Source organism: Lipophrys pholis (assembly GCF_963383615.2).
Source record: "Lipophrys pholis genome assembly, chromosome: 19".
In the NCBI taxonomy this organism is placed as follows: domain Eukaryota; kingdom Metazoa; phylum Chordata; class Actinopteri; order Blenniiformes; family Blenniidae; genus Lipophrys; species Lipophrys pholis.
In genome coordinates, this window is record NC_137647.1 from 202,240 (window position 1) to 227,557 (window position 25,318).

At 44.9% G+C, this 25,318-nt stretch overlaps 3 protein-coding genes across 5 annotated transcripts in view; all 3 read left to right on the forward strand.

Annotated features, from left to right (window-relative positions):
- The first annotated feature begins 535 nt into the window (after positions 1-535).
- On the forward strand, positions 536-18,455 carry rundc1 (RUN domain containing 1). Of its 3 annotated transcripts, none has more exons than XM_080488586.1 (5): positions 536-1,073; positions 11,058-11,216; positions 13,046-13,244; positions 13,321-13,410; positions 15,495-18,455. In XM_080488586.1, exons 1-5 carry the CDS (start codon positions 669-671, stop codon positions 16,367-16,369), a joined length of 1,728 nt encoding a protein of 575 aa, XP_080344712.1. In that variant the 5' UTR covers positions 536-668; the 3' UTR covers positions 16,370-18,455. The 3 variants fall into 3 exon arrangements, with proteins under 3 accessions (XP_080344712.1, XP_080344713.1, XP_080344711.1); XM_080488587.1 differs by having other exon boundaries at positions 538-1,067; XM_080488585.1 differs by having other exon boundaries at positions 593-1,106.
- A 730-nt stretch (positions 18,456-19,185) lies between these two features.
- Positions 19,186-23,077, forward strand: rpl27 (ribosomal protein L27). The gene is made up of 5 exons (XM_080488597.1): positions 19,186-19,242; positions 19,711-19,793; positions 21,763-21,932; positions 22,279-22,389; positions 22,996-23,077. The coding sequence occupies exons 2-5, from the start codon at positions 19,713-19,715 to the stop codon at positions 23,042-23,044; spliced, it is 411 nt and encodes a 136-aa protein (XP_080344723.1). The 5' UTR covers positions 19,186-19,242; positions 19,711-19,712; the 3' UTR covers positions 23,045-23,077.
- Positions 23,078-24,321: 1,244 nt separating this feature from the next.
- ifi35 (interferon-induced protein 35) overlaps positions 24,322-25,318 on the forward strand; it is a 10,948-nt gene continuing 9,951 nt past the window's right edge. Inside the window, exons 1-2 of the mRNA XM_080488594.1 lie at positions 24,322-25,009; positions 25,286-25,312. Coding sequence (XP_080344720.1) covers positions 25,298-25,312 — 15 coding nt within the window. The 5' untranslated portion in view covers positions 24,322-25,009; positions 25,286-25,297. The remainder of the gene's footprint in view (positions 25,010-25,285; positions 25,313-25,318) is intronic.

Genomic DNA, 25,318 nt, shown 5'->3' on the forward strand with positions numbered 1-25,318 from the left:
CACATTAACACACTAAACAAGGTGTATACTGCACATTAACACACTAAACAAAGTGTGTACTGCACATTAACACACTAAACAAGGTGTATACTGCACATTAACACACTAAACAAAGTAGCTACATGTATGACGTTTTTAAAAAATCAAACAGTTTGGAAATCGGTTTAAAATTCAAATTATGATTCTACTTAGAGATTGAGGAGTACCTCTTTCCACCGTCGATGTTCATTCACCCCTGCCTCCACCACCACCGGTCCAAGATGGCGGCGCTGTTGACGTGTCCCCCCTGTCGATGAGGCGTCTCCTCTTTATTATGTCTCTGGTTTTGTATGAGGAATGTGATCAGATGTTTTGACAGTGGACAACACTATTAATTGTAACTTGGTTAACTCCTTCCTTTTCAATTCAGCTTATATCAAATTTATTCTGAAAAGAACTTGAATTTTAACTTCTCTTTCAAGGGCTTTATTTGTCTTATTTCCTGTTTACGTCGCGTCATCCTGACGTGTTGACGTCATGTGTATTTGACGTATGACTCATCCTTCCCAAGATGGCGATGCACCTGTCCCTCCGGAGATCCTCCGTCTCTGCGTAAACACCAAGAGCCCCGTGAAAAGCCAGAAGGACGGCGTGTTGTGACGGTGGCGGCGGCCGGGAGGCTCCTCCACATGTCGGCCGAGGAGCTGTCGGCCTCGGACAGCGAGGCAGCGCTGGCCGGAGCCGGCGAGCGGTGGGCGCCGGTGGGCGCAGTGGCCAGTCCCGAGGAGGATGAGAGCGGCTCGCGGAGCGGCCGCCAGCCGCGGCACGGAGGCTCGTCCTCGGCCGGCGGCGGGGAGGAGATGTCGGCGAGGCTGCGGAAGTTGGAGGAAGAACAGGAGCTGCTGAACTCCTCTCTGCTCGCGCTCACGTCGCATTTCGCGCAGGTGCAGTTCCGCCTGAAGCAGATCGTCCACGCGCAGAGCGACGAGAAGGAGCGCATGCTGGCCGAGCTCGAGGAGTTCGCCTTCCGCGGCTGCCCGCACGTCGTGGGCTGCCGGGCGGTGGACGCCTCCCAGCTGGAGAACTCGGTGAGGGCTCACCGCGTGGCGCCGCAGCGGGGGCTCCGGGTTGGTGTGTGTTGTTGATGTATGTGTGTTGGTGTGTGTTGCTGTGTGTGTTGGTGTGTTGGTGTGTGTGTTGGTTGGTGTGTGTTGTTGATGTATGTGTGTGTGATGGTGTGTGTTGGTTGGTGTGTGTTGTTGATGTATGTGTGTGTGATGGTGTGTGAGTGGTGGTGTGTGTTGTTGATGTATGTGTGTGTGATGGTGTGTGTTGGTTGGTGTGTGTTGTTGATGTATGTGTGTGTGATGGTGTGTGTTGGTTGGTGTGTGTTGTTGATGTATGTGTGTGTGATGGTGTGTGTTGGTTGGTGTGTGTTGTTGATGTATGTGTGTGTGATGGTGTGTGAGTGGTGGTGTGTTGCTGTGTGTGGTGGTGTGTGTGTTGGTGTGTGTGGTGGTGTGGTGGTGTGGTTGTGTGTGTGTTGGTGTGGTTGTGTGTGTGTTGGTGTGTGTTGCTGTGTGTGTTGGTGTGGTGGTGTGTTGGTGTGTGTGTTGGTGTGTGTGCTGATGTATGTGTGTGTTGGTTGGTGTGTGTGTTGATGTATGTGTGTGTTGGTTGGTGTGTGTGTGATGGTGTGTTGGTGTATGTGGTAATTTTGTGTATTAATAGTTTTAATTCTTTCTGTTGTAGTTCGGTATCATGTTGTGTCATCTTGCATTTAATTGAGAGTTTTTAGCAGCAGCTTCTAGTCTGTTTGTTTGTTTGTTTGTCTGTTTGTTTGTCTGTTTGTTTGTTTGTTTTGCATAACCATGATTTTAGCCAGAAACTGTTTGGGGAATCCATCGGAAAAACTTGTGTCCAAAAATGTCTTTGGGGCGGGTTGTTTATATATATATATATATATATATACAGTATATATAGACACTACCATTCAAAAGTTTAGGGTCACCCAGGCAATTTTGTGTTTTCCATGAAAAGTCACACTTTTATTTACACACTAGTTGTAAAATAAATAGAAAATATAGTCCAGATGTTGACAAGGTTAGAAATCATGATATTTATTTGAAAAAAATTTTCCTTCAAACTTTGCTTTGGTCAAAGAATCCTCCATCTGCAGTAATCCCAGCATTGCAGTACTTTGGCATTCCAGCTGTTAATTTGTTGAGGTAATCTGGAGGAATGTCACCCGACACTTCTAGAAGCTCCTCCCACAAGTTGGACTGGCTGGTTGGACACTTCTAGAAGCTCCTCCCACAAGTTGGACTGGCTGCTTGGACACTTCTAGAAGCTCCTCCCACAAGTTGGACTGGCTGGACGGACACTTCTAGAAGCTCCTCCCACAAGTTGGACTGGCTGGACGGACACTTCTAGAAGCTCCTCCCACAAGTTGGACTGGCTGGTTGGACACTTCTAGAAGCTCCTCCCACAAGTTGGACTGGCTGGACGGACACTTCCTGCGTCCCATACGGTCAAGCTGCTCCCACAGCAGCTCAATGGGGTTTAGATGTGGTGACGGTGCTGGCCACTCCATTCCAGATAGAATACCAGCTGCCTGCTTCTCCTCTAAATACTCCTCCACCCTCTGGAGGTGCTCTGGCTCATTGTCCTGCTGGAGGATGAAACTGGCTCCAACCAAGCGCTGTCCTCAGAGGACGGCATGGCGCTGGAACATGGAGGGATAGCCTTCCTTATTCAAAATCCTTTTTCCTGAACAAACCTCCCACCTTACCAGCACCACAGCAACCCTACACCATCACCTTACCCCACCTTACCAGCACCACAGCAACCCCACACCATCACCTTACCCCACCTTACCAGCACCACAGCAACCCTACACCATCACCTTACCAGCACCACAGCAACCCTACACCATCACCTTACCCCACCTTACCAGGACCACAGCAACCCTACACCATCACCTTACCCCACCTTACCAGCACCACAGCAACCCTACACCATCACCTTACCCCACCTTACCAGCACCACAGCAACCCTACACCATCACCTTACCCCACCTTACCAGCACCACAGCAACCCCACACCATCACCTTACCCCACCTTACCAGCACCACAGCAACCCCACACCATCACCTTACCCCACCTTACCAGCACCACAGCAACCCCACACCATCACCTTACCCCACCTTACCAGGACCACAGCAACCCTACACCATCACCTTACCCCACCTTGCTTGACAGGTGGAGTCAGACACTCTTCCAGCATCTTTTCAGTTGTTCTGCGTCTCACTAATGTTCTTCTGTGTGATCCAAACTCCTCAAACTCCCATCCGTCCGTCCATAATACTTTGTCCAGTCCTCCTCTGTCCAATGTCTCTGTTCTTTGTCCAGATTAATCTTTTCTTTTATTATCCAGTCTCAGATTTGGCTCTTTCTTTGCCACTCTGCCCTGAAGGCCGGCATCCCGGAGTGGCCTCTTCACTGGAGAGGTTGACTCTGGCGTTTAGCCGGTTCTATTTAATGAAGCTGCTAGTTGAGGACCTGTGAGGCGTCTATTTCTCAAACTAGAGACTCTAATGTACTTCTCTTCCTGCTCCCACTTCTCTTCCTGCTCTGGTTAGAGCCTGTTAGTGCTGTTCTCTGGAGGGACTAGGACACACCGCTGGAGGAAATCTTCACTTTCCTGGTGATGGAATAGCCTTCAGTTCTAAGAACCAGAGCAGACTGTCGAGTTTCACATGAAAGTTCTTTTTCTGGCCATTTGGATCCTGAATCCACCCCACCAGTGTGATGCTCCAGATCCTCCAGCTGCTCAGAGGAAGCTCAGTTTAGAGCTTCTCTCAGCAGCTAAACTGTTTTCAGATGTGCTAACATGATTGCTCAAGGTTTCTAATCATCCATCAGCCTTCTGACACAACGAGCAACACATTGGAGCATTAGAACACTGGAGGGACAGGCCTCTATACACCTCTGTAGGTATTGAACCAACAACCAGACATTTGCAGCTAGAATAGTTATTTAGCACGTTAACAGTGTATAGAGAGTATTTCTGATTAGTTTAAAGTTTCTTCATTGAAGAAAACTGTGCTTTTCTTTCCAAAATAAGGACATTTCTAAGTGACCCCAAACTTTTAAAGGGTAGTGTATATATTAGGGATGCACCGATACCACTTTTTTCCAAAACTAGTACTGTATGAGTACGTGCATCACCGATTCCGAGTACTTGAATTTACTTGAAATGTTGTTGTTTTTTTTTGACACTGCCACTTATACTGTTAGAAAACATTGTGTGCGTGGCCCTTTAACAGACGTGCTGCTGCTGCTGCTGCTGCTGCTGCTGCTGCTGCTGCTGCTCGAGAGAGAGAGAGAGAGAGAGAGAGAGAGAGAGAGAGAGAGAGAGAGAGAGAGAGAGAGAGAGAGAGAGAGAGAGAGAGAGAGAGAGAGAGAGAGAGAGAGAGAGAGAGAGAGAGAGAGAGAGAGAGAGAGAGAGAGAGAGAGAGAGAGAGAGAGAGAGAGAGAGAGAGAGAGAGAGAGAGAGAGAGAGAGAGAGAGAGAGAGAGAGAGAGAGAGAGAGAGAGAGAGAGATCATCTCAGAAACTGAGTTCTATGTCCTGCTTAACACCGGGTGTGAGGCGGGGTAGTTAACTGCCCCTCATTGCCCCTGATGTGCCTCCTTACCCTGCCTTGCAGCGACGTGCCGTAAACCGCGCTGTAATGTCTTCAGTGTTTCTTCCTACATCACAAGGGTTCGGACTCTAGTGGCTGTTTAACCTTTTATTCATCCACATTACGTCATCTTTTGTCCACGGATGATGGTGTTTGCTGAGCGTCCTCCACCGCATGTTTACTTTTTAGATGTCTTATCAGATTAGTTGTGTTAAACGAAGCTCTGGTGCTCCACCTCTCGGGACTGTGGTGAAGCTCTGGTGCTCCACCTCTCGGGACTGTGGTGAAGCTCTGGTGCTCCACCTCTCTGGACTGTGGTGAAGCTCTGGTGCTCCACCTCTCTGGACTGTGGTGAAGCTCTGGTGCTCCACCTCTCGGGACTGTGGTGAAGCTCTGGTGCTCCACCTCTCTGGACTGTGGTGAAGCTCTGGTGCTCCACCTCTCAGGACTGTGGTGAAGCTCTGGTGCTCCACCTCTCTGGACTGTGGTGAAGCTCTGGTGCTCCACCTCTCAGGACTGTGGTGAAGCTCTGGTGCTCCACCTCTCTGGACTGTGGTGAAGCTCTGGTGCTCCACCTCTCTGGACTGTGGTGAAGCTCTGGTGCTCCACCTCTCTGGACTGTGGTGAAGCTCTGGTGCTCCACCTCTCGGGACTGGTTTGGTTATCCACCTTAAACTCCCTCCAGACTGCTGGTTGATCCTCTCAGTGGCTTCAGGCTGCTCACCTCAGTTTACGGCAGGTCGCACGGGGCTCGCTTTACGGCAGGTCGCACACGGGGCTCGCTTTACGGCGGCTGACGTAAAGCTGACGTTTTTTGTTGGGTTTTTTAGATCGGCGGGGTGATCGGCTGGATTTGCCGATTCCCGATCAATCACAAATCACCAATATCGGCCCCGATCTGATATCTACCGATCGGATCGGGACATCCCTAATATATATATATATATATATAAAGATAGATGATAAAGATAGACCTTGAATATTCTAATATATTCTGGACTATAAATACTACATCGTAACATTTTGTAGATTTTGCTTCTTAACAGTAAAATGTTTCCTTTTCTCCTTGACATTTTTGCTGATACATCAAATATACTTTCTTGCTTTACTGTAAACTTTTTTCTTCTGGATCTGCACCCTAATCTGAGGAGCTGTAGACTCTGAACTGTGAAATTCTTTCTATTCTTGTTTTAGTAGAATATTAGATCTCATTGGTTCTCTGCAGGCCTCCTATAGGTCCGTCCAACACTTTAGAACGTCACCGTCACACTGAATTAAACTGGTGAGGAACAGACATGATCGTCAATACTCAGATCAAAATCAGCATTTTCACAGCAAAGAATATTTTATTCTTCAATGAAAAACATGAATGAAGTGCAGTTATCCAAACGTGTCAACATTTTGGAAATGAAGAATGACATGGCTCACAGGTCTATAGATAATCTGCAGGTAGAATTCCTCAACATGGTGGAAAGAAAATGATCCACATTCCTCCTCTCTGCTTCAGCATTTGAACGCATCAGGATGAGTCAGAAAACAATAAACCAATCAGAGGCCGTCTTTCAAAACGTACAGCTCACGTGGTATCAATTGACCAATCACGTTGCTCCTTACTGGGCGTGGTACAAACCGGATGTCAGCTGAGAGTTGTGTAGTTGAGACGGTAATTCGCTGTCTTTTGATGGAAAAAGATGAATTCAGGCAAAATTAGAGGGTGACAAGTAGTGAAGGAGATTATCTACATGTTTTAGAAGGTTCAGCAACACGTCCGCTATTTAGTCAGCCGTCTTCTCTGAACACAGATCGTCCTGCTGACGGCTGGCTGGAACTATCACTGAGTTTTCATGTGTATTTCACTGAACGTTTTCTTTTCAACCCAGTTTAGTGTCTTTTGTCATTTTCCTTCTCTTTGGATATATCTTCTTTTACTTTTGTTGCTTGTTTTTTGTATCATCTGAATTTTTTTATGTGTCATTTTGTGTGTTTGTGTTGGTTTTGTGTGTTTGTGTTGGTTTTGTGTTTGTGTTGGTTTTGTGTGTTTGTGTTGGTTTTGTGTTTGTGTTGGTTTTGTGTGTTTGTGTTGGTTTTGTGTTTATGTTGGTTTTGTGTTTGTTTTGTGTTTGTGTTGGTTTTGTGTTTGTGTTGGTTTTGTGTTTGTGTTGGTTTTGTGTTTGTTTTGTGTTTGTGTTGGTTTTGTGTTTGTGTTGGTTTTGTGTGTTTGTGTTGGTTTTGTGTTTGTGTTGGTTTTGTGTTTGTGTTGGTTTTGTGTGTTTGTGTTGGTTTTGTGTGTTTGTGTTGGTTTTGTGTTTGTTTTGTGTTTGTGTTGGTTTTGTGTTTGTGTTGGTTTTGTGTTTGTGTTGGTTTTGTGTGTTTGTGTTGGTTTTGTGTTTGTGTTGGTTTTGTGTTTGTGTTGGTTTTGTGTGTTTGTGTTTGTTTTGTGTGTTTGTGTTGGTTTTGTGTTTATGTTGGTTTTGTGTTTGTGTTGGTTTTGTGTGTTTGTGTTTGTTTTGTGTGTTTGTTTTGTGTGTTTGTGTTGGTTTTGTGTGTTTGTGTTGGTTTTGTGTGTTGGTTTTGTGTTTGTGTTGGTTTTGTGTGTTTGTGTTGGTTTTGTGTTTGTGTTGGTTTTGTGTTTGTGTTGGTTTTGTGTTTATGTTGGTTTTGTGTTTGTGTTGGTTTTGTGTGTTTGTGTTTGTTTTGTGTGTTTGTGTTGGTTTTGTGTGTTTGTGTTGGTTTTGTGTGTTTGTGTTGGTTTTGTGTGTTGGTTTTGTGTTTGTGTTTGTTTTGTGTGTTTGTGTTGGTTTTGTGTTGGTTTTGTGTGTTTGTGTTGGTTTTGTGTGTTTGTGTTGGTTTTGTGTTGATTTTGTGTTTGTGTTGGTTTTGTGTTGGTTTTGTGTTTGTGTTGGTTTTGTGTGTTTGTGTTGGTTTTGTGTTGGTTTTGTGTTTGTGTTGGTTTTGTGTGTTTGTGTTGGTTTTGTGTTTGTGTTGGTTTTGTGTGTTTGTGTTGGTTTTGTGTTGGTTTTGTGTTTGTGTTGGTTTTGTGTGTTTGTGTTGGTTTTGTGTTTGTGTTGGTTTTGTGTGTTTGTGTTGGTTTTGTGTTTGTGTTGGTTTTGTGTTGGTTTTGTGTGTTTGTGTTGGTTTTGTGTTGGTTTTGTGTGTTTGTGTTGGTTTTGTGTGTTTGTGTTGGTTTTGTGTTTGTGTTGGTTTTGTGTTTGTGTTGGTTTTGTGTGTTTGTGTTGGTTTTGTGTGTTTGTGTTGGTTTTGTGTTTGTGTTGGTTTTGTGTTTGTGTTGGTTTTGTGTGTTTGTGTTGGTTTTGTGTGTTTGTGTTGGTTTTGTGTGTTTGTGTTGGTTTTGTGTTTGTGTTGGTTTTGTGTTTGTGTTGGTTTTGTGTGTTTGTGTTGGTTTTGTGTTTGTGTTGGTTTTGTGTTGGTTTTGTGTGTTTGTGTGTTTGTGTTGGTTTTGTGTGTTTGTGTTGGTTTTGTGTTTGTGTTGGTTTTGTGTGTTTGTGTTGGTTTTGTGTGTTTGTGTTGGTTTTGTGTTTGTGTTGGTTTTGTGTGTTTGTGTTGGTTTTGTGTTTGTGTTGGTTTTGTGTTTGTGTTGGTTTTGTGTGTTTGTGTTGGTTTTGTGTGTTTATGTTGGTTTTGTGTTTTCCAGCAGGTGATTGTTTTGGTCCTCTTTATATCTGCAAATGTAAAAACTCAACTCGTCGCTCTTGGCGTTAACTAATTCAGTATTTTTCTCACAATCATTTCAAATCTGGACTTTCACACTAATTATTACTATTTTACTTGCGTCTTCGCACTTTCAGATAAATTAAGTTTCATTTCATTTAGTTTAAATTTTAAAATAATAATATTCTTCAGAATTCCTAACCTTTAGACATCTGATAGATGAATCGATGCACTTTATCCCAGTTTAGAAAATGTCAGTGTTAAAGCAGTAAAAACTATATTGAAGTGCCCCCCCGGCCGTACCCCCCCCCCCCCCCCCCCCCCCAAGTCCTAAAAGACTCTCTGGAGTCTCTGGCGTCATAAAAAGACATTAAGGCAGCGTTTCAAGTGAAAACACTTCATTTAGCGTTTTTGCGTTTCCATTGCAACACTCGGTGTCTGAAACACTGGAAACGAGCACCGAACCCCCAGAACGCAACGGGAATTTAGAGTTTCCACTTGAAATTGTTGGCGTGCACACGGGACCCAAGAGATTTGCTTCTCAGTTTTCATGGATTGTCTTGCGTCGTGTCGCTGCTGCTCGGTTCCCTCACATTTCTGACCTGCGGTGGAAAACGGTCTTTGTGCAGCGGCTGTGGATGTACTTGTGCTCACAGCGACGCCGCCGCCGTCTCCGGTCACATGAAATGCTCTGGGTGTTTTCTACCTGCTCAAGGTGTTTTTCCTCTCCTGTGTTCTTGCATGCGCTCCTCGCAGGTCGACCTGGTGAGTATCACGTCTCATGTCGGTTCCAGAGGCGCCTTTCAGTTTTTAGGTGATTTGGGTGAAAAACAATGACCCGTTACAGGAAACCGCTAGAACTCCGCTAGTTTATTCCACCGCGGCGCCCATCATGCTACACGTTGTGTGATTAGCAGTTTAGCTTCACTGGCTACGCTACCGTTAGTTTTGTTGCACATTAAACTAAAAAAGCTGCAGAGCCGCTTCTTTGTCCATCTCTTCACCCAGGTAACTGTTAGCATTAGCTAACGGCCATTTTCAGCGTTGGCTAATGTTTAGTGTTAGCATTTGGATTAGCTTGAGGTTTAGTCAGCCTTAGCATTAGCCAAACCTAACTGTCAGCCTTAACATTAGCTGACGCTAATCGTCTTCTGTAGCGTTACCCAAAGAAAACCATTAGCTTTAGTGTTAGTCGAAGATAACGTCAGCTTTAGCATTAACTGATGCTGTCAACTTTAGCATTAACTGATGCTAACTGTCAGCTTTAGCATTAGCTGATGCTGTCAACTTTAGCATTAACTGATGCTAACTGTCAGCTTTAGCATTAACTGATCCTGTAACTTTAGTATTAACCGATGCTGTCAGCTTTAGCATTAACTAATCCTGTAACTTTAGCATTAACTGATGCTAACTGTCAGCTTTAGCATTAACTGATCCTGTAACTTTAGTATTAACCGATGCTGTCAGCTTTAGCATTAACTAATCCTGTAACTTTAGCATTAACTGATGCTAACTGTCAGCTTTAGCATTAACTGATCCTGTAACTTTAGCATTAACCGATGCTAACTGTCAGCTTTAGCCAAAGCTAACCGTGTTCTTCAGCATTACCAAAGTTAACCGTTAGCATTAGTCAAATCTAATTGCTAAAACTGTTGTGGCTAACAAGCAGCTGCTATGTTACAATGTCATCGAACTCCTGTTTACTGGAGGAGGAGTTTAGTTAATTCTGAAGTGCCTTTTTTGAAAGTAGCGTTAGCATTAGCCTGCATCCACAGTGGCTGTGATTGACATGAGAAGCTGCCAGTAGAGGGTTAGGGTTAGGGTCATCTGCCAGTAGAGGTTAGGGTTAGGGTCATCTGTCAGTAGAGGTTAGGGTTAGGGTCATCTGTCAGTAGAGGTTAGGGTTAGGGTCATCTGTCAGTAGAGGTTCGGGTTAGGGTCATCTGTCAGTAGAGGTTAGGGTTAGGGTCAGCTGTCAGTAGAGGTTAGGGTTATCTGTCAGTAGAGGTTAGGGTTAGGGTCATCTGCCAGTAGAGGGTTAGGGTTAGGGTCATCTGTCAGTAGAGGTTAGGGTTAGGGTCATCTGTCAGTAGAGGTTAGGGTTAGGGTCATCTGTCAGTAGAGGTTAGGGTTAGGGTCATCTGTCAGTAGAGGTTAGGGTTATCTGTCAGTAGAGGTTAGGGTTAGGGTCATCTGCCAGTAGAGGGTTAGGGTTAGGGTCATCTGTCAGTAGAGGTTAGGGTTAGGGTCATCTGTCAGTAGAGGTTAAGGTTAGGGTTAGGGTCATCTGCCAGTAGAGGGTTAGGGTTAGGGTCATCTGTCAGTAGAGGTTAGGGTTAGGGTCATCTGTCAGTAGAGGTTAAGGTTAGGGTTAGGGTCATCTGTCAGTAGAGGTTAGGGTTAGGGTCATCTGTCAGTAGAGGTTAGGGTTAGGGTCATCTGTCAGTAGAGGTTAAGGTTAGGGTCATCTGTCAGTAGAGGTTAAGGTTAGGGTTAGGGTCATCTGTCAGTAGAGGTTAGGGTTAGGGTCATCTGTCAGCAGAGGTTAAGGTTAGGGTTAGGGTCAGCTGCCAGCAGAGGTTAAGGTTAGGGTTAGGGTCAGCTGCCAGCAGAGGTTAAGGTTAGGGTTAGGGTCAGCTGCCAGCAGAGGTCAGCTTCATGGTCATGAGGAACCTGAGCTCAGGGTCCATTGAGGAAAGCAGCTGCTGTGTTTGTTGCTTCAGACGGAGCGAGAGAAGCGGGAGCGTCTGGAGGCTCAGAGGGAGAAACAGAAGGACCTGATCTTCCAGCTGAAGACGCAGCTGGACGACCTGGAGCGCTTCGCCTACCAGGAGGGCAGCTACGACTCGCTGCCGCAGTCCGTCGTCATGGAGAGACAGAAGGTGGGAGGAGCCAGACCGGAACGCACACCTGACCAGACACCAGCAAACTGACATGTTCCACCTTTTGAAACCGTTTCCCATAAAATTCTATTTTCATTTCACCGAAAACACTTCGAAAGTTTTTCATTTTACTTGAAAATGTTTTATCTATATATATTTGACTATACAGACACACACACACATAAACATACATACATCCTATATCTAATTAACATGCCTGAAAACGGGAAGGAGGAAGTAAACTTATATAATCCTAACCCTTCTCCAGTGTTCTAACCCTAACCCTAACCCTTCTCCAGTGTTCTAACCCTAATCCTTCTCCAGTGTTCTAACCCTAATCCTAACCCTTCTCCAGTGTTCTAACCCTAATCCTAACCCTTCTCCAGTGTTCTAACCCTAACCCTTCTCCAGTGTTCTAACCCTAATCCTAACCCTTCTCCAGTGTTCTAACCCTAACCCTTCTCCAGTGTTCTAACCCTAACCCTAACCCTTCTCCAGTGTTCTAACCCTAATCCTAACCCTTCTCCAGTGTTCTAACCCTTATTTAATCATCTTCCTGTATTAAAAATATATAGTTTTATGTAATAAAATGGATGCAGTAAGTATATCATAATATCAAAGGCATAATAAATGTATATACAACTCTACACCAAACACACATATAATTTATATATAAAGTATATATAGAATTTCAGTACTTTACAGATTTCATTCTACTTTTATAACTATTATAAACTGTGTAGATTAAATTCAGTCAAAATGACCTGACCAAGCACTGAGGGCTTAAATCAACACACATTTTAGTTTTTAATCGTTTATTTCTGTTTGAACCTATAAGGCATCCTTATATATTACCATTTACCATCAAAGGTTAGAAATACTACCAGAAATCTCTTAATTTACATTGTTTGTCAAAATGTGAAAGAAGTTTCCCGGAGAAGAAAATGGTTTTCTTCCAGGAAGGCTGTGTTTAGTTCCATGTTTCTCATTTTAATAAGTCAAACACATTGTGTAAAGCGCTCCAGGCGTTTCCAGGAACCACTTCAGCTTTTGTTTCTTCTGCCTGAAGCTTCCTGGTTGTTGAACTTGTTGGAGACGAGCTGTGCAGCTTTTCCAGGTTCTACTGGACACGGCTTGTTTAGACCAAAAGAACCGTTTTCATGCAAAACGTCATTTTCTAAAGAAAGAAAAAACCTCTCAAACCAAACGGTTCCATGAATGAAGCATGAATGAAGCATGAATGAAGCATTAATGAAGCATTAATGAAGCATTAATGAAGCCTCTCAGCTTTCATTTAAAGTTCTTTTATTACATTTTTCCCACTTGAGCTATTTTCTACATCTTGGCCCCTAACCCGAGCAGTTTTACGTCTACTTGATCTATTTTCTTTTTTTTCTCGTTTATCTTTATTTCGTTATATTTTTCCCTTAATCTTTTTTCCTTGTCCTTTTCATCTGTATTATTTCTTTCTTTATGATTTCTTCTTGTTTTTCCCTTTTTATCTATTTTTTCTTTTCCTTCATCCATTTTTTTTATCATTTCTTGTTTTTCAGTTTTCGTCTATAATTTTCTTTTTTCTTCTCTTTTTATCTTTTCCTAAAGGTTATGGAAGACTTTGCTGTTTTATCTTGTTTATCACTTTTCATCCTGGAGTTTTGACTATTTTTGCAAATGAGTGTGGAATCCAACTAAAGGCTAAATGAAAGTCCAGGTTTCTTTCCGTTCCAGCGGGGGAAAGCTTCAGGGAGCTGCTGCCGAGGAGACTCCTGCTTCAGACCATATTAACCCTAACCCTGAAGTGTGATGGAAAAATGTGTTTCTTCTTTCAGGTCATCATCGACGAGCTGATCAAGAAGCTGGACGTGAACCTGAACGAGGACATCGGGAACCTGTCGCCGGAGGAGCTGAGGCAGAGGGTGGACGGCGCCATCGCTCAGATCGTGAATCCAGCCCGGGTCAAAGAGCAGCTGGTGGATCAGCTCAAGACGCAGATCAGGGACCTGGAGATGTTCATCAACTTCATCCAGGGTGCTCTGCTGTCTCTGCTCTGCACGTCGTCCTCGGTCTCCCCACGTCTTTTATTCATCTCTTCTTCTTCTCCTAGACGAGGTGGGCAATCCTCTGCTGTCGGAGGGAACCAGCCAGCAGCCGCGAGCAGCTTCCAGTGGCAGAGCTGCAGGAGTGAAGAAGAACGGTCAGTCGCCTCAGACTGAAGGACCTGGTCCTCAGCAACAGTTCAACCTGGACTATGGTTTGAACTGATTTGAACAAAGTCCAACCAGAGTCCAGATGGTTTTCTGCCCGTTTCTAATAGAAACGAGAGGAAATTCTTTCAGAAACTGACACCTGAGCAGAGACATCAGTGATGCTGCCATGAAAGCGAGCGACCTGGTCGCTATCAAACAAGCCTCGAAGTCATGAGGTGTGTCCCAATAGTCCCTCCTAACTCCTTAACGATCGACTTTACCTTAACCCCGTGGATGACGTCACGTGGTTAGTAAAGGTGTTAGGAGGCTTCCTAAAGGAGTTAGTAAAAGGGGTGTCTTTAGGAAGCCTCCTAAAACCTTTCCTTAACTCCTTTAGGAAGCCTCCTAAAACCTTTCCTTAACTCCTTTAGGAAGCCTCCTAATTCCTTTCCTTAACTCCTTTAGGAAGCCTCCTAATTCCTTTCCTTAACTCCTTTAGGAAGCCTCCTAACACATTTCACTAACTCCTTTAGGAAGCCTCCTAACTCCTTTCACTAAATCCTTTACGAAGCCTCCTAACACCTTTCCTAACTCCTTTACGAAGCCTCCTAACACCTTTCCTAACTCCTTTAGGAAGCCTCCTAACTCCTTTCCTTAACTCCTTTAGGAAGCCTCCTAAAACCTTTCCTTAACTCCTTTAGGAAGCCTCCTAATTCCTTTCCTTAACTCCTTTAGGAAGCCTCCTAACTCCTTTCCTTAACTCCTTTAGGAAGCCTCCTAAAACCTTTCCTTAACTCCTGTAGGAAGCCTCCTAATTCCTTTCCTTAACTCCTTTAGGAAGCCTCCTAACTCCTTTCCTTAACTCCTTTAGGAAGCCTCCTAAAACCTTTCCTTAACTCCTTTAGGAAGCCTCCTAACTCCTTTCCTTAACTCCTTTAGGAAGCCTCCTAAAACCTTTCCTTAACTCCTTTAGGAAGCCTCCTAATTCCTTTCCTTAACTCCTTTAGGAAGCCTCCTAACTCCTTTCACTAACTCCTTTACGAAGCCTCCTAACACCTTTCCTAACTCCTTTACGAAGCCTCCTAACACCTTTCCTAACTCCTTTAGGAAGCCTCCTAACTCCTTTCCTTAACTCCTTTAGGAAGCCTCCTAAAACCTTTCCTTAACTCCTTTAGGAAGCCTCCTAAAACCTTTCCTTAACTCCTTTAGGAAGCCTCCTAATTCCTTTCCTTAACTCCTTTAGGAAGCCTCCTAACTCCTTTCCTTAACTCCTTTAGGAAGCCTCCTAAAACCTTTCCTTAACTCCTTTAGGAAGCCTCCTAATTCCTTTCCTTAACTCCTTTAGGAAGCCTCCTAACTCCTTTCCTTAACTCCTTTAGGAAGCCTCCTAAAACCTTTCCTTAACTCCTTTAGGAAGCCTCCTAACTCCTTTCCTTAACTCCTTTAGGAAGCCTCCTAAAACCTTTCCTTAACTCCTTTAGGAAGCCTCCTAATTCCTTTCCTTAACTCCTTTAGGAAGCCTCCTAACTCCTTTCCTTAACTCCTTTAGGAAGCCTCCTAACTCCTTTCACTAAATCCTTTAGGAAGCCCCCTAACTCCTTTCACTAAATCCTTTACGAAGCCTCCTAACACCTTTCCTAACTCCTTTACGAAGCCTCCTAACTCCTTTCACTAACTCCTTTACGAAGCCTCCTAACACCTTTCCTAACTCCTTTACGAAGCCTCCTAACACCTTTCACTAACTCCTTTAGGAAGCCTCCTAACGCCTCTCCTTAACCCTGTGATGTCATCCAGGGGTTAAAGTCCATAGGTCAGGAGATAGGAGGGACTTTTCAGACGTACTCTTTAACACACAGAGGCGGAGGTGAGGACACAGCCTGTGGGCTGTAACATTGGAGTCGTTTTCTTCAGTATTTGTTTTTTGTTTTTTAAATATTGACATTTTCATCACATATACTCTGTGCCTCGACAAAGAAAAGTAAATATTTTTTTTAATTTAAAGGTAATGAAGGCTTTAGTGGACGGGTCAGGATGAAAATGTTCTGTATGTGGCCCCTGAACTAACCTGGCCCTGGTCTGTGTGTGGCTGCAGTGGACCCGGAGCAGGCTCAGAGGATGAGGGAAACCGGCCTGCAGCTCATCCAGAAAGCGCTCGCCGTGCTGCAGATCTTCGCCGCCAGCCAGTTCGGCTGCACGGCGAGCCACGTGCCTCCCAGCATGTGGCCTCAGGAGAGCCCCGGGCAGGACTACGGGCCGCTGCTGCAGCGCCTGGAGGCGGCGGTGGAGAAGGTGCGGGTGCTGGGCTCCCGCAGACACGCCTCGGTGGACCACGTGGTCAGCTACACCAGCAGCTACAGCGGTGGCGGCGCGCTGGGAGCCCGGGACGAGCTGACCTCAGCCGTGAGGAAGGAGTTGGCCATCGCCCTCAAAGACTTGCTCTCGCACGGCCTCTTCTCGCCCTCGCAGACCATGAGCCTGGTGCTGGCGCCCATCTCCTGCCTGCTGCCGTACCGCCCGGCACCACAGACCGTCCACCCCTGGGAACTCTTCGTCAAATATTACCACTCCAAGAACGGGAAGGAGTTTGTGGAGTCTCCGGCCCGCCAGCTGTCGCAGTCCTTCAGTCTGCACGTGGGCGGCGGCCCGGTGACCGTCACGCCGAAGCAGTCCTTACTGTGGGCCATCCACACCGTGCTGAAGGAGCACGGGCGCTACAAGCGCGGCCCGGACACGGAGTTCAAGGCGCTGGTGTGCATGGCGCTGAACGAGCAGCGGCTGGTGTCCTGGCTCAACCTGCTCTGCAAGTCGGGGACTCTGGTCCACCCGCACTACCAGTCCTGGAGCTACATGGCCCAGACCGGCTTCGAGGGAGCGCTGCGCATCCTGGGACGCATCAGCCACCTCCACTTCGACCTGCCGGTGGACCTCGCCGTACGACAGCTCAAGAACATCAAGGACGCCTTCTGAGGGCGCTGCAGCTTCAGGCTGCGATCACACTGAGAGAAGGTCGTGTTTTCGTCTGGTTCCCTTTTAGATTACAGCAAAACACACTCAAATACAACACGCTGAGAGGTTTTAGGACACACATTTTACAAAGGTTGGTTTCTGAGTGACATCCAGGATTTGAAAAGACATCTTCGGTTCCTGCTGCGTTCAGGCTTCCATTAAATCTCTCCAAATTCAATCTTTGCTCCTTCAAATGTCTCGGCAAACAGTAAATCGACCCCAACCTGCCCTGTGTCAACGCAGCTTCAAGACGTGACGTATTTCCTGCTTGTGGACCAGAAGTACGATGGCGTGCTTCTGGTCCGTCGCCTCCCTGCCGGTTGTTTAAGCCCGTTACAGTAGAGCACGTCCTCGGTGCATGCGTGGGTGTCCCATCCCATTCTGTTTACAAAATGTCCAAGACGACGATGCTTGTGCTGTGAAGATGTCTTAGAGAGAAGACGGAGAATACCTGTCCTTTAGTGACGCCTTCCTGACCTTCAGGACCTGTGGTCCTCTCACAGTATCGCTCCCCTGGTGGCAGCCGGCACGAGTGCAATCTACTGGAAGCTGCAACGTCCACGGGACGAATGAAGAGCTCTTACTGCAGTGCTGTTTTTAGTATCACAGGAATTCAGTGGGAAGTCATTGTACATCCATTACACACTGCTGAACGGAAGGAGGCTGCATCTCTCTTCCACAGGTAGAAGGTGCAATGGGGGTACCTAAAGGCCTCAACAGGGTTGAACCAGACTCACTCAGCCACCTTTAACAACCATCAACAGTAGACATCAGTCACATAATGCCTGAAAACATTGAGTTTTTATGTTTCGTTGGCACGACTCAGTACATCTGGATGGAAAATGTTCAGAAGTCTTTTTACTGTCATGATTAATTAAACTTCAGACAATCACACCACTTGCCCCGATTGGCCAGAAGGTATGAGCTTGTTTACCTCTATCTGTTCTCGTTTTAAATCAGTGCTCCAATTCCAAAGTCCATCCAAACACCTCCAAGACAGTCTTGATGTACCTTTGGAAATACACATCCTTTACTGCAATGTCCTTCAAGATGATTGGAAAAAGTTTAATTCCATCAATCCCCAGCAGAGGGCGCTGAGAGCAACGTCATCTCGTAGTCTGATAAATCTCCCCAGAGAGAGAGAGTTTAACATTCCTATCCACAAGAATCTCTGCAAGTATCTTATAGCTCTGTTTGACCTAAATCTATACCAAATCTACATTGATTTTTTTTTCTCATGAAATTGTGTGTTTTCATATTCATGTATAGCTGGAATGAGAGCAGTTTAAAAAAAAAAAGCACCAATTGAGAGGAAAGGAGACAGGTTTGACCCTGAGTTGTGAACCAGACTTCGGACCCGTACAGTAATCCATACTGTAAGGTTGTTTCCTGTCGGACAGTCCGTTTTAAATCGATTCTCCTTGATGGTAAACCTTGTGTAGCAACGTGTTTGACCGTGAAGCTCAGGCCCACTGGAGAAGACGAGAAGTTGAATGGTTGTAGATGAAACATGCAGCTGTCCTCTGGTGTGGGAAACTTATGCGTCTTTTCTCAAAAATCGTATCATTTCTCATCTTCAGTACGATTGTAGGATCAGTTTTTATCTGCAGCTGACTTGCATGTATCATGTACTTAGAAACTGAACGTACAAACCATCGATGCTGTTACGATCTGCCGTCTCTTTGTGAACACATGTATGTGTGTGCAGATACATTTCTGATTCCAGATTTGCACTTTGTGACACGAGTGCACCTGATTTTATGTTCACTTATCGCTCCCATGTTCCTTTTTCTCCTTCCATTTTCTCTTGTTTGCTGCTGTTTTGTGCTTCAGATATTTATCTGCTGGACGGCTGACGGTGAGGCAGGAGGAACTAATAGCTGCATGTTCTTCCTGCGGTAGCAGTTCAGATAAAGTCCACACACTGGATCGTTTAAATTGTGCAATTTATTTAAATTTAAGATAATATATTGGGAGACACTATCAATTGTTTTGGTTATTATGTTTGATGCTGTAAACAAATGAATAAATGAACTGCTGTGCTGCATCTGAGTCTTTTATTATTTTTATTGAAATACATTGTTGTAAACACTTATTGTTTAATTACCCGTGTTTGTGTGGTGCAGTTTTAACTTAATTTTGCCATTACAGCACTCGTACAATAATATAAAGCTGGCACTCTTCAGCTAAACTACTTTAATAGCTACTTGTTATAAGTAAATAGTTTAAGAAATGATCACAATATCTGTAGTTTTCTGTCTCAATGCAACAATTTCAATGATTTTCTAGAATGTTTAGGACCTTTTAAAGAACTTCATTTTAAAACAAATTGCCAGCTTACATACTGTTTAGACATGACAGCATTATATACATTAGAGAAATGAAGTGTTCTTGACAGCTGGAAGTGATGTGCAGGACTTTTGCAATTCATTTAAAAAATATGTAAACAAAATTATCTAATTTCTTAAAACAATCTGGCTATTAGAAGAAACCCCTTTCCTTTTTTTAAGTAATACATTTTTTTTTTTTTAAACAAATGAACTTTATTTTACGCAGAACCGTGTTTTAACGGCCGGATGTGACTTAGAATTTAATTTAATTTTTTAATTTTTAAATACAGGATTTTTAAACATTTAAAATCTGAAGTCATACATCATATTTATTTAAAACAACTTGGCAATTAGAGAGATATTTTCTTTTTTTAAAGTAATAACTATTTTTAATTAGATTCGTCTTTTGACGACCGGAAGTGACGCAGTTAGCGTGGCGGGTCAAAGGGAACCGGAAACCTCATGCCTTCCTTTCCTGTTAGCGGTGCAGGCTGAACAGCAGCAGTGAGTTTCTCTTCAAACAATCTTCCTCCATCCACTCCAATCTGAGCTTTTTTTACCCTTTATTCGCACCATATCTCTGACACGCATCCATATTCATGTCACCAGTCTGTTATTTTGTTCATAATAACCCGATGAAGCAGGAAAATGAGCAATTAACGGAGCACTGCGTCTATTAAACATGGCGGCTCCCTGGACGGAGTCGGGCCGGATTCGTGTGTAAATTGTCTAAATGACTAAAGTGGCATTTATTCTGACTCGTATTAGCGCGAATCTGTTAAAGTAACGACTCGGTAAAAGTTCTTATTTGTCAACAAATACTGCATGTTTAGGTTACATCCGCTTGTTAGCTCTCCGCTAATGTTAGCGCAGTAACAATTAGCAGGAAAACACGAGTGGATTGAAGCTTGAATGAGTTTTAAACGGAGGCGCGACCGTCTCGGATCAATGATGAGGCTCGTTTTGTTACAGAAATGGGCAAATTCATGAAGCCTGGGAAGGTTGTGATGGTCCTGGCTGGACGCTACGCTGGACGCAAAGCCGTCATCGTCAAGGTAAGAAGCCCCAGGAGCAGGGTTACCTCCGGAGCGGAGACCTCCGCTCTACATTCAGCAACGCTCCAGGATGAGTGTAGAGGAGGAGACCTCCGCTCTACATTCAGTACTGCTCCAGGATGAGTGTAGAGAAGGGAACCTCTGCTCTACATTCAGCAACCCTCCAGGATGAGTGTAGAGGAGACCTCCGCTCTACATTCAGTACTGCTCCAGGATGAGTGTAGAGAAGGGAACCTCTGCTCTACATTCAGCAACCCTCCAGGATGAGTGTAGAGGAGGAGACCTCCGCTCTACATTCAGTACTGCTCCAGGATGAGTGTAGAGAAGGGAACCTCTGCTCTACATTCAGCAACGCTCCAGGATGGATGTAGAGGAGGAAACATCTGCTCTACATTCAGTACTGCTCCAGGTGGATGAATGTAGAGGGGGAAACCTCTGCTCTACATTCAGCAACGCTCCAGATGGATGAATGTAGAGAAGGAAACCTCTGCTCTACATTCAGCAACGCTCCAGGATGAGTGTAGAGGAGGAGACCTCCGCTCTACATTCAGTACTGCTCCAGGATGAGTGTAGAGAAGGGAACCTCTGCTCTACATTCAGCAACCCTCCAGGATGAGTGTAGAGGAGGAGACCTCCGCTCTACATTCAGTACTGCTCCAGGATGAGTGTAGAGAAGGGAACCTCTGCTCTACATTCAGCAACGCTCCAGGATGGATGTAGAGGAGGAAACATCTGCTCTACATTCAGTACTGCTCCAGGTGGATGAATGTAGAGGGGGAAACCTCTGCTCTACATTCAGCAACGCTCCAGATGGATGAATGTAGAGAAGGAAACCTCTGCTCTACATTCAGCAACGCTCCAGGTGGATGAGTATAGAGAAGGGAACCTCTGCTCTACATTCAGCAACGCTCCAGGTGGATGAATGTAGAGAAGGAAACCTCTGCTCTACATTCAGTACTGCTCTAGGTGGATGAATGTAGAGGAGGAAGGGACCTCTGCTCTACATTCAGTACTGCTCTAGGTGGATGAATGTAGAGGAGGAAGAAACCTCTGCTCTACATTCAGCAATGCTCCAGGTGGATGAATGTAGAGGAGGAAACCTCTGCTCTACATTCAGCAACGCTCCAGGTGGATGAGTGTAGAGAAGGGACCCTCTGCTCTACATTCAGTACCGCTCCAGGATGAGTGTCATGGTTTGGTTCTGCAGGAGAGCGGTTACATTGATCAGAGTCCCAGTTGGAGGTAAAGTGTGTTTAAGGAGCAGAACAACCTTTAGTCTATATGATGCTCTTATGATGACGCTCTAGGTAGAGGCCACTTGCTTATTAAACTGCAGTCTAACATTTAATTTATTAAAGCTGCTGTCTTTTGGTAAATGATCTGAGAAAGCTGAGCAGATCAAATCTTCAGATGTGGTGTTGAGCTTTAACACTCCGGCCACCTCAGGGTAGAGCTCTCAGGGTAGAGCTGCACCAAGTTAATAGTTCAATAGTTCTTCTAGAGCAGTTTCAGCTTTTGGACTGACAATGATCCTAAGATTCTTTTTGAAACTTTCTCCATCCAGTGTTTTTCCAGAAACGGGTCTTTTGCCTGGTGTAGTTAAACAATCTAGTAGTTTGTTGTGAGTTTGGTGCCAGACGGTGCGACAGTCAGAGAATAGAGCAGCAGGGAGCGGTTGGTGGAATCCTGCAGGGTTTAACTTCCTCTGGTGAAATCATTGGGTTTTTCTCCCGGCACTAATAAAGCCGGGTTGTTTCCTGGAGCTCAGAGTCGCTCCAACATTCAGATCCAACTGGAATGTTCCTGAGCAGGAAGCTTTTCAGAAAAGACATAAGAACTGCTCTGGGAGAAGCTCTGCAGGTTGGACCCTAAAGACTGACCAGAGGTTCTGCTGCTGGGGGTTGTGGTTTGACAGATTCTGACTTCCTGCGGCCCGTCATGTTGGACCTTTGTGCCTCTCCTCTTTCAGAACATTGACGACGGAACCACCGACCGGCCCTACAGCCACGCTCTGGTCGCCGGCATCGACCGCTACCCCCGTAAAGTGACCACGACCATGGGCAAGAAGAAGATCGCCAAGAGATCCAAGATCAAGGCCTTCGTCAAAGTGTTCAACTACAACCACCTCATGCCCACCAGGTCAGGAAGAACCTGGACACGTCCTTCATGCTGTCCGTCTTTCTCTTTAAACCCTTTGATGAAAACCACAGCAGGAGCGAACCGGTCCACTTAGAACCAGAACGTCTGAATGTGCTGGAGGACATCTGTTGGTAAAGGATTGTGTCCAGCCCAGGAAGGTCCAGCAGAATCCTTCTAAAGTCCTTTTGGTGACAAAAACTCGTAATAGAAGTATTGAGGCATTATTTCCATTTGAACATGAGTTGGTTGAGTTTTGCGGCACATTTCTTAATCCAGAGATAATCCCAGTTCTAACCCCAATGTGAACCAAGTATTGGTGTGACTGCAGCGTCCTCGTCTCTCTCAGATACTCTGTGGACATTCCTCTGGACAAAACCGTGGTCAACAAGGACGTATTCAGAGACCCTGCACTCAAACGCAAAGCCAGGCGGGAGGCCAAGGTCAAGTTCGAGGAGAGGTGAGTCCCTGATTATCTTTACCTGCCGAGGACAACCTGAAGTTTAACTTCAGTTTAGAGCAAAATGATCTTTTCTTTCTTCATCACACGTTCTTCTTCTTTAGTCTGAAACATTGCTGACCTTTAACTGAACCCTCGTCTCCTTCTTTACTATTATTTTTTCTTCATATATACTATAAGGTATACTATAAGGTATACTATATAGTATACTATATGGTATACTATATGGTATACTATAAGGTATACTATATAGTATACTATCAGATATACTATATGGTGTACTATCAGGTATACTATAAGGTATACTATAAGGTATACTATAAGGTATACTATAAGGTATACTATATGGTATACTATAAGGTATACTATATAGTATACTATCAGATATACTATATGGTGTACTATCAGGTATACTATATAGTATACTATAAGGTATACTATAAGGTATACTATATGGTATACTATAAGGTATACTATATGGTATACTATATGGTATACTATCAGATATACTATATGGTATACTATCAGGTATACTATATGATAGTATTGTCTTGGTTTTGCCTTGTTTGTTTAGAACACCAGGTAAAGTTTGTTTGTTGTTTTCAGGTACAAGACGGGCAAAAACAAGTGGTTCTTCCAGAAGCTCCGATTCTAAACTTCAGTTTCACAAATAAACATTTAAAAAAGACGCTTTTCTCCTCCTTTGTTCTCGAGCCAACACGTGTCTGTATAATCTACTGAGTTGATCTGTGGACAAACTCTCTGCATGAAGTTGATTTATGATTTAAAAAATCAAATAATCGGTAACAAAAAGAAAAGGTGAGCAGGTGGGATGCAGGTGGGATGCTGGTCCTTCAGCCGTTCCAGTTCCTCCTGAAACTAGGAAACGTCTCATTTGGTCGACAAAACGCAGACGTCTGGATTCTTCTTGGGAAATTGAAGATCGAAGAACCTGATTCCTGTTTCTGTTTAAACCAGGAAATAAAGACCAGAATTCTATAGTTCAAGCTTGATTTGCTGGAGAACCTGTCAGTCGAGTCTCTGCTGCTGCTGCTGCTCCTTCTGCTGCTGCTGCTGCTCCTTCTGCTGCTGCTGCTGCTCCTTCTGCTGCTGCTGCTGCTCCTTCTGCTCCTGCTGCTGCTGCTGCTCTTTCTGCTCCTGCTGCTGCTCTTTCTGCTCCTGCAGCTGCTGCTGCTGCTGCTGCTCTTTCTGCTCCTGCTGCTGCTGCTGCTGCTCCTGCAGCTGCTGCTGCTGCTGCTGCTCTTTCTGCTCCTGCAGCTGCTGCTGCTGCTGCTGCTCTTTCTGCTCCTGCAGCTGCTGCTGCTGCTGCTGCTCTTTCTGCTCCTGCAGCTGCTGCTGCTCTTTCTGCTCCTGCAGCTGCTGCTCCTGCTGCTGCTCCTTCTGCTGCTGCTGCTACTCCTGCTGCTGCTCCTGCTGCTGCTCTTTCTGCTCCTGCTGCTGCTGCTGCTGCTGCTGCTCTTTCTGCTCCTGCAGCTGCTGCTGCTGCTCTTTCTGCTGCTGCTCCTGCTGCTCCTTCTGCTGCTGCTGCTACTCCTGCTGCTCCTCCTGCTGCTCCTGCAGCTGCTGCTGCTGCTGCTGCTGCACCGTCTATACTCGCCTGGCTGCCCCCCACATGAAGATCAGCATCATGCCTGCAGCCTGTGCAGCAGATTGTTCTGGCGGGTTCCAGAAAGGTGTGTGTGTGTGTGTGTGTGTGTGTGTGTGTGTGTGTGTGTGTGTGTGTGTGTGTGTGTGTGTGTGTGTGTGTGTGTGTGTGTGTGTGTGTGTGTGTGTGTGTGTGTGTGTGTGTGTGTGTGTGTGTGTGTGTGTGTGTGTGTGAATAAAAAATGACGCTCTTATTTCATTTGTTTAACACGACCCAGTTTCAGTTTTTTCAATTTCTAAATGAGAAACGAGCCGTTTGGGATCGTTTCCTGTTTTCGGACCTCAGAAACCTTCAGCAGACCTGGAAACTAAACTGCCCAGATGTTTCAGAAGCTGTGACCTACCAGGACATTACAAAGTTCATTTGAAAGGTCCTGTCACTTTATTTATCGTCATTTATCTGTTGTTTTTATTAAGTCATCGTAATACATATTGTATTAAAACTCTGTCTACTTGTTAAAAGTTTTGTTGGAGATATTTTGTTTATCTTTTCCCACTGCATTGAAATGCAGCCAAACCAGCGGTATGAGACGTTCAGGGGCTGCTGGACTAGAATAAAACCACTTGTTATTGTAAAGTAGTGAACTTTCTCCCGCTGGTTTGAAAACTAACCTCTGTTTAACTTCCAGCACGTGACGCGTTCAAGTCTCCTGCTTCTGTTGGAAACTGAACTCTAGTTTTCCTGAACTGTTTATTTTACGGAAACACCTGAACTGGCCTCTGTCCGCACTTTTTCCCATGACACCTGAATGCCTCGTGCCGGATGACGCGTTCCGGGTCTCGCGCTGGAAGCTGAACTAGTTTTACTGTGACGTTGTTTTTTTCCCGACGACGACTGAATGCGTCCTCCGTTCTTCGCGCGCCCCCTGCCGGACGAGGCGCTCACTGCCTTCTCCTGTTGCAGGGAAATGAAAGTGAAAGAGTGAAAGAGTGAAGAGGAGGTCGACGGCAGGAGGTGAGTTTGAACAAAGACGTTTTATAAACTAAATTAAACTTCTCAACATTCAGATTAAACTCAGAAATGAATCTTTACCAGCAGAGTGTTTATCTTCGGTGAGATTTAACAGTTTAAAAGTGATTTTAGGAAAGATGTTTGTATGTAAACTGTCGATTAAAGATCACGTAATAAACGTTAAATGTTGTGTTTGATTCTATTATTTATTCTTTAACAAATATGTTTGACTTTCTTCGACAACACCTGATAATCATGATAATCTGTGTCATGTTTCAGATTACTTTCATTATGTCTTCAGACGAGGTGAGA

Bases quoted from the DNA above. Each gene is read 5' to 3' on its own strand.
- rpl27 (XM_080488597.1), top strand. From the start codon at position 19,713: ATGGGCAAATTCATGAAGCCTGGGAAGGTTGTGATGGTCCTGGCTGGA. The intron at 21,933-22,278 runs GTCAGGAAGAAC...CGTCTCTCTCAG, and splicing joins AACCACCTCATGCCCACCAG to ATACTCTGTGGACATTCCTC. The intron at 22,390-22,995 runs GTGAGTCCCTGA...TGTTGTTTTCAG, and splicing joins AAGGTCAAGTTCGAGGAGAG to GTACAAGACGGGCAAAAACA.
- rundc1 (XM_080488585.1), top strand. From the start codon at position 669: ATGTCGGCCGAGGAGCTGTCGGCCTCGGACAGCGAGGCAGCGCTGGCC. The intron at 11,217-13,045 runs GTGGGAGGAGCC...TTCTTCTTTCAG, and splicing joins TCGTCATGGAGAGACAGAAG to GTCATCATCGACGAGCTGAT. The intron at 13,245-13,320 runs GTGCTCTGCTGT...TTCTTCTCCTAG, and splicing joins GTTCATCAACTTCATCCAGG to ACGAGGTGGGCAATCCTCTG.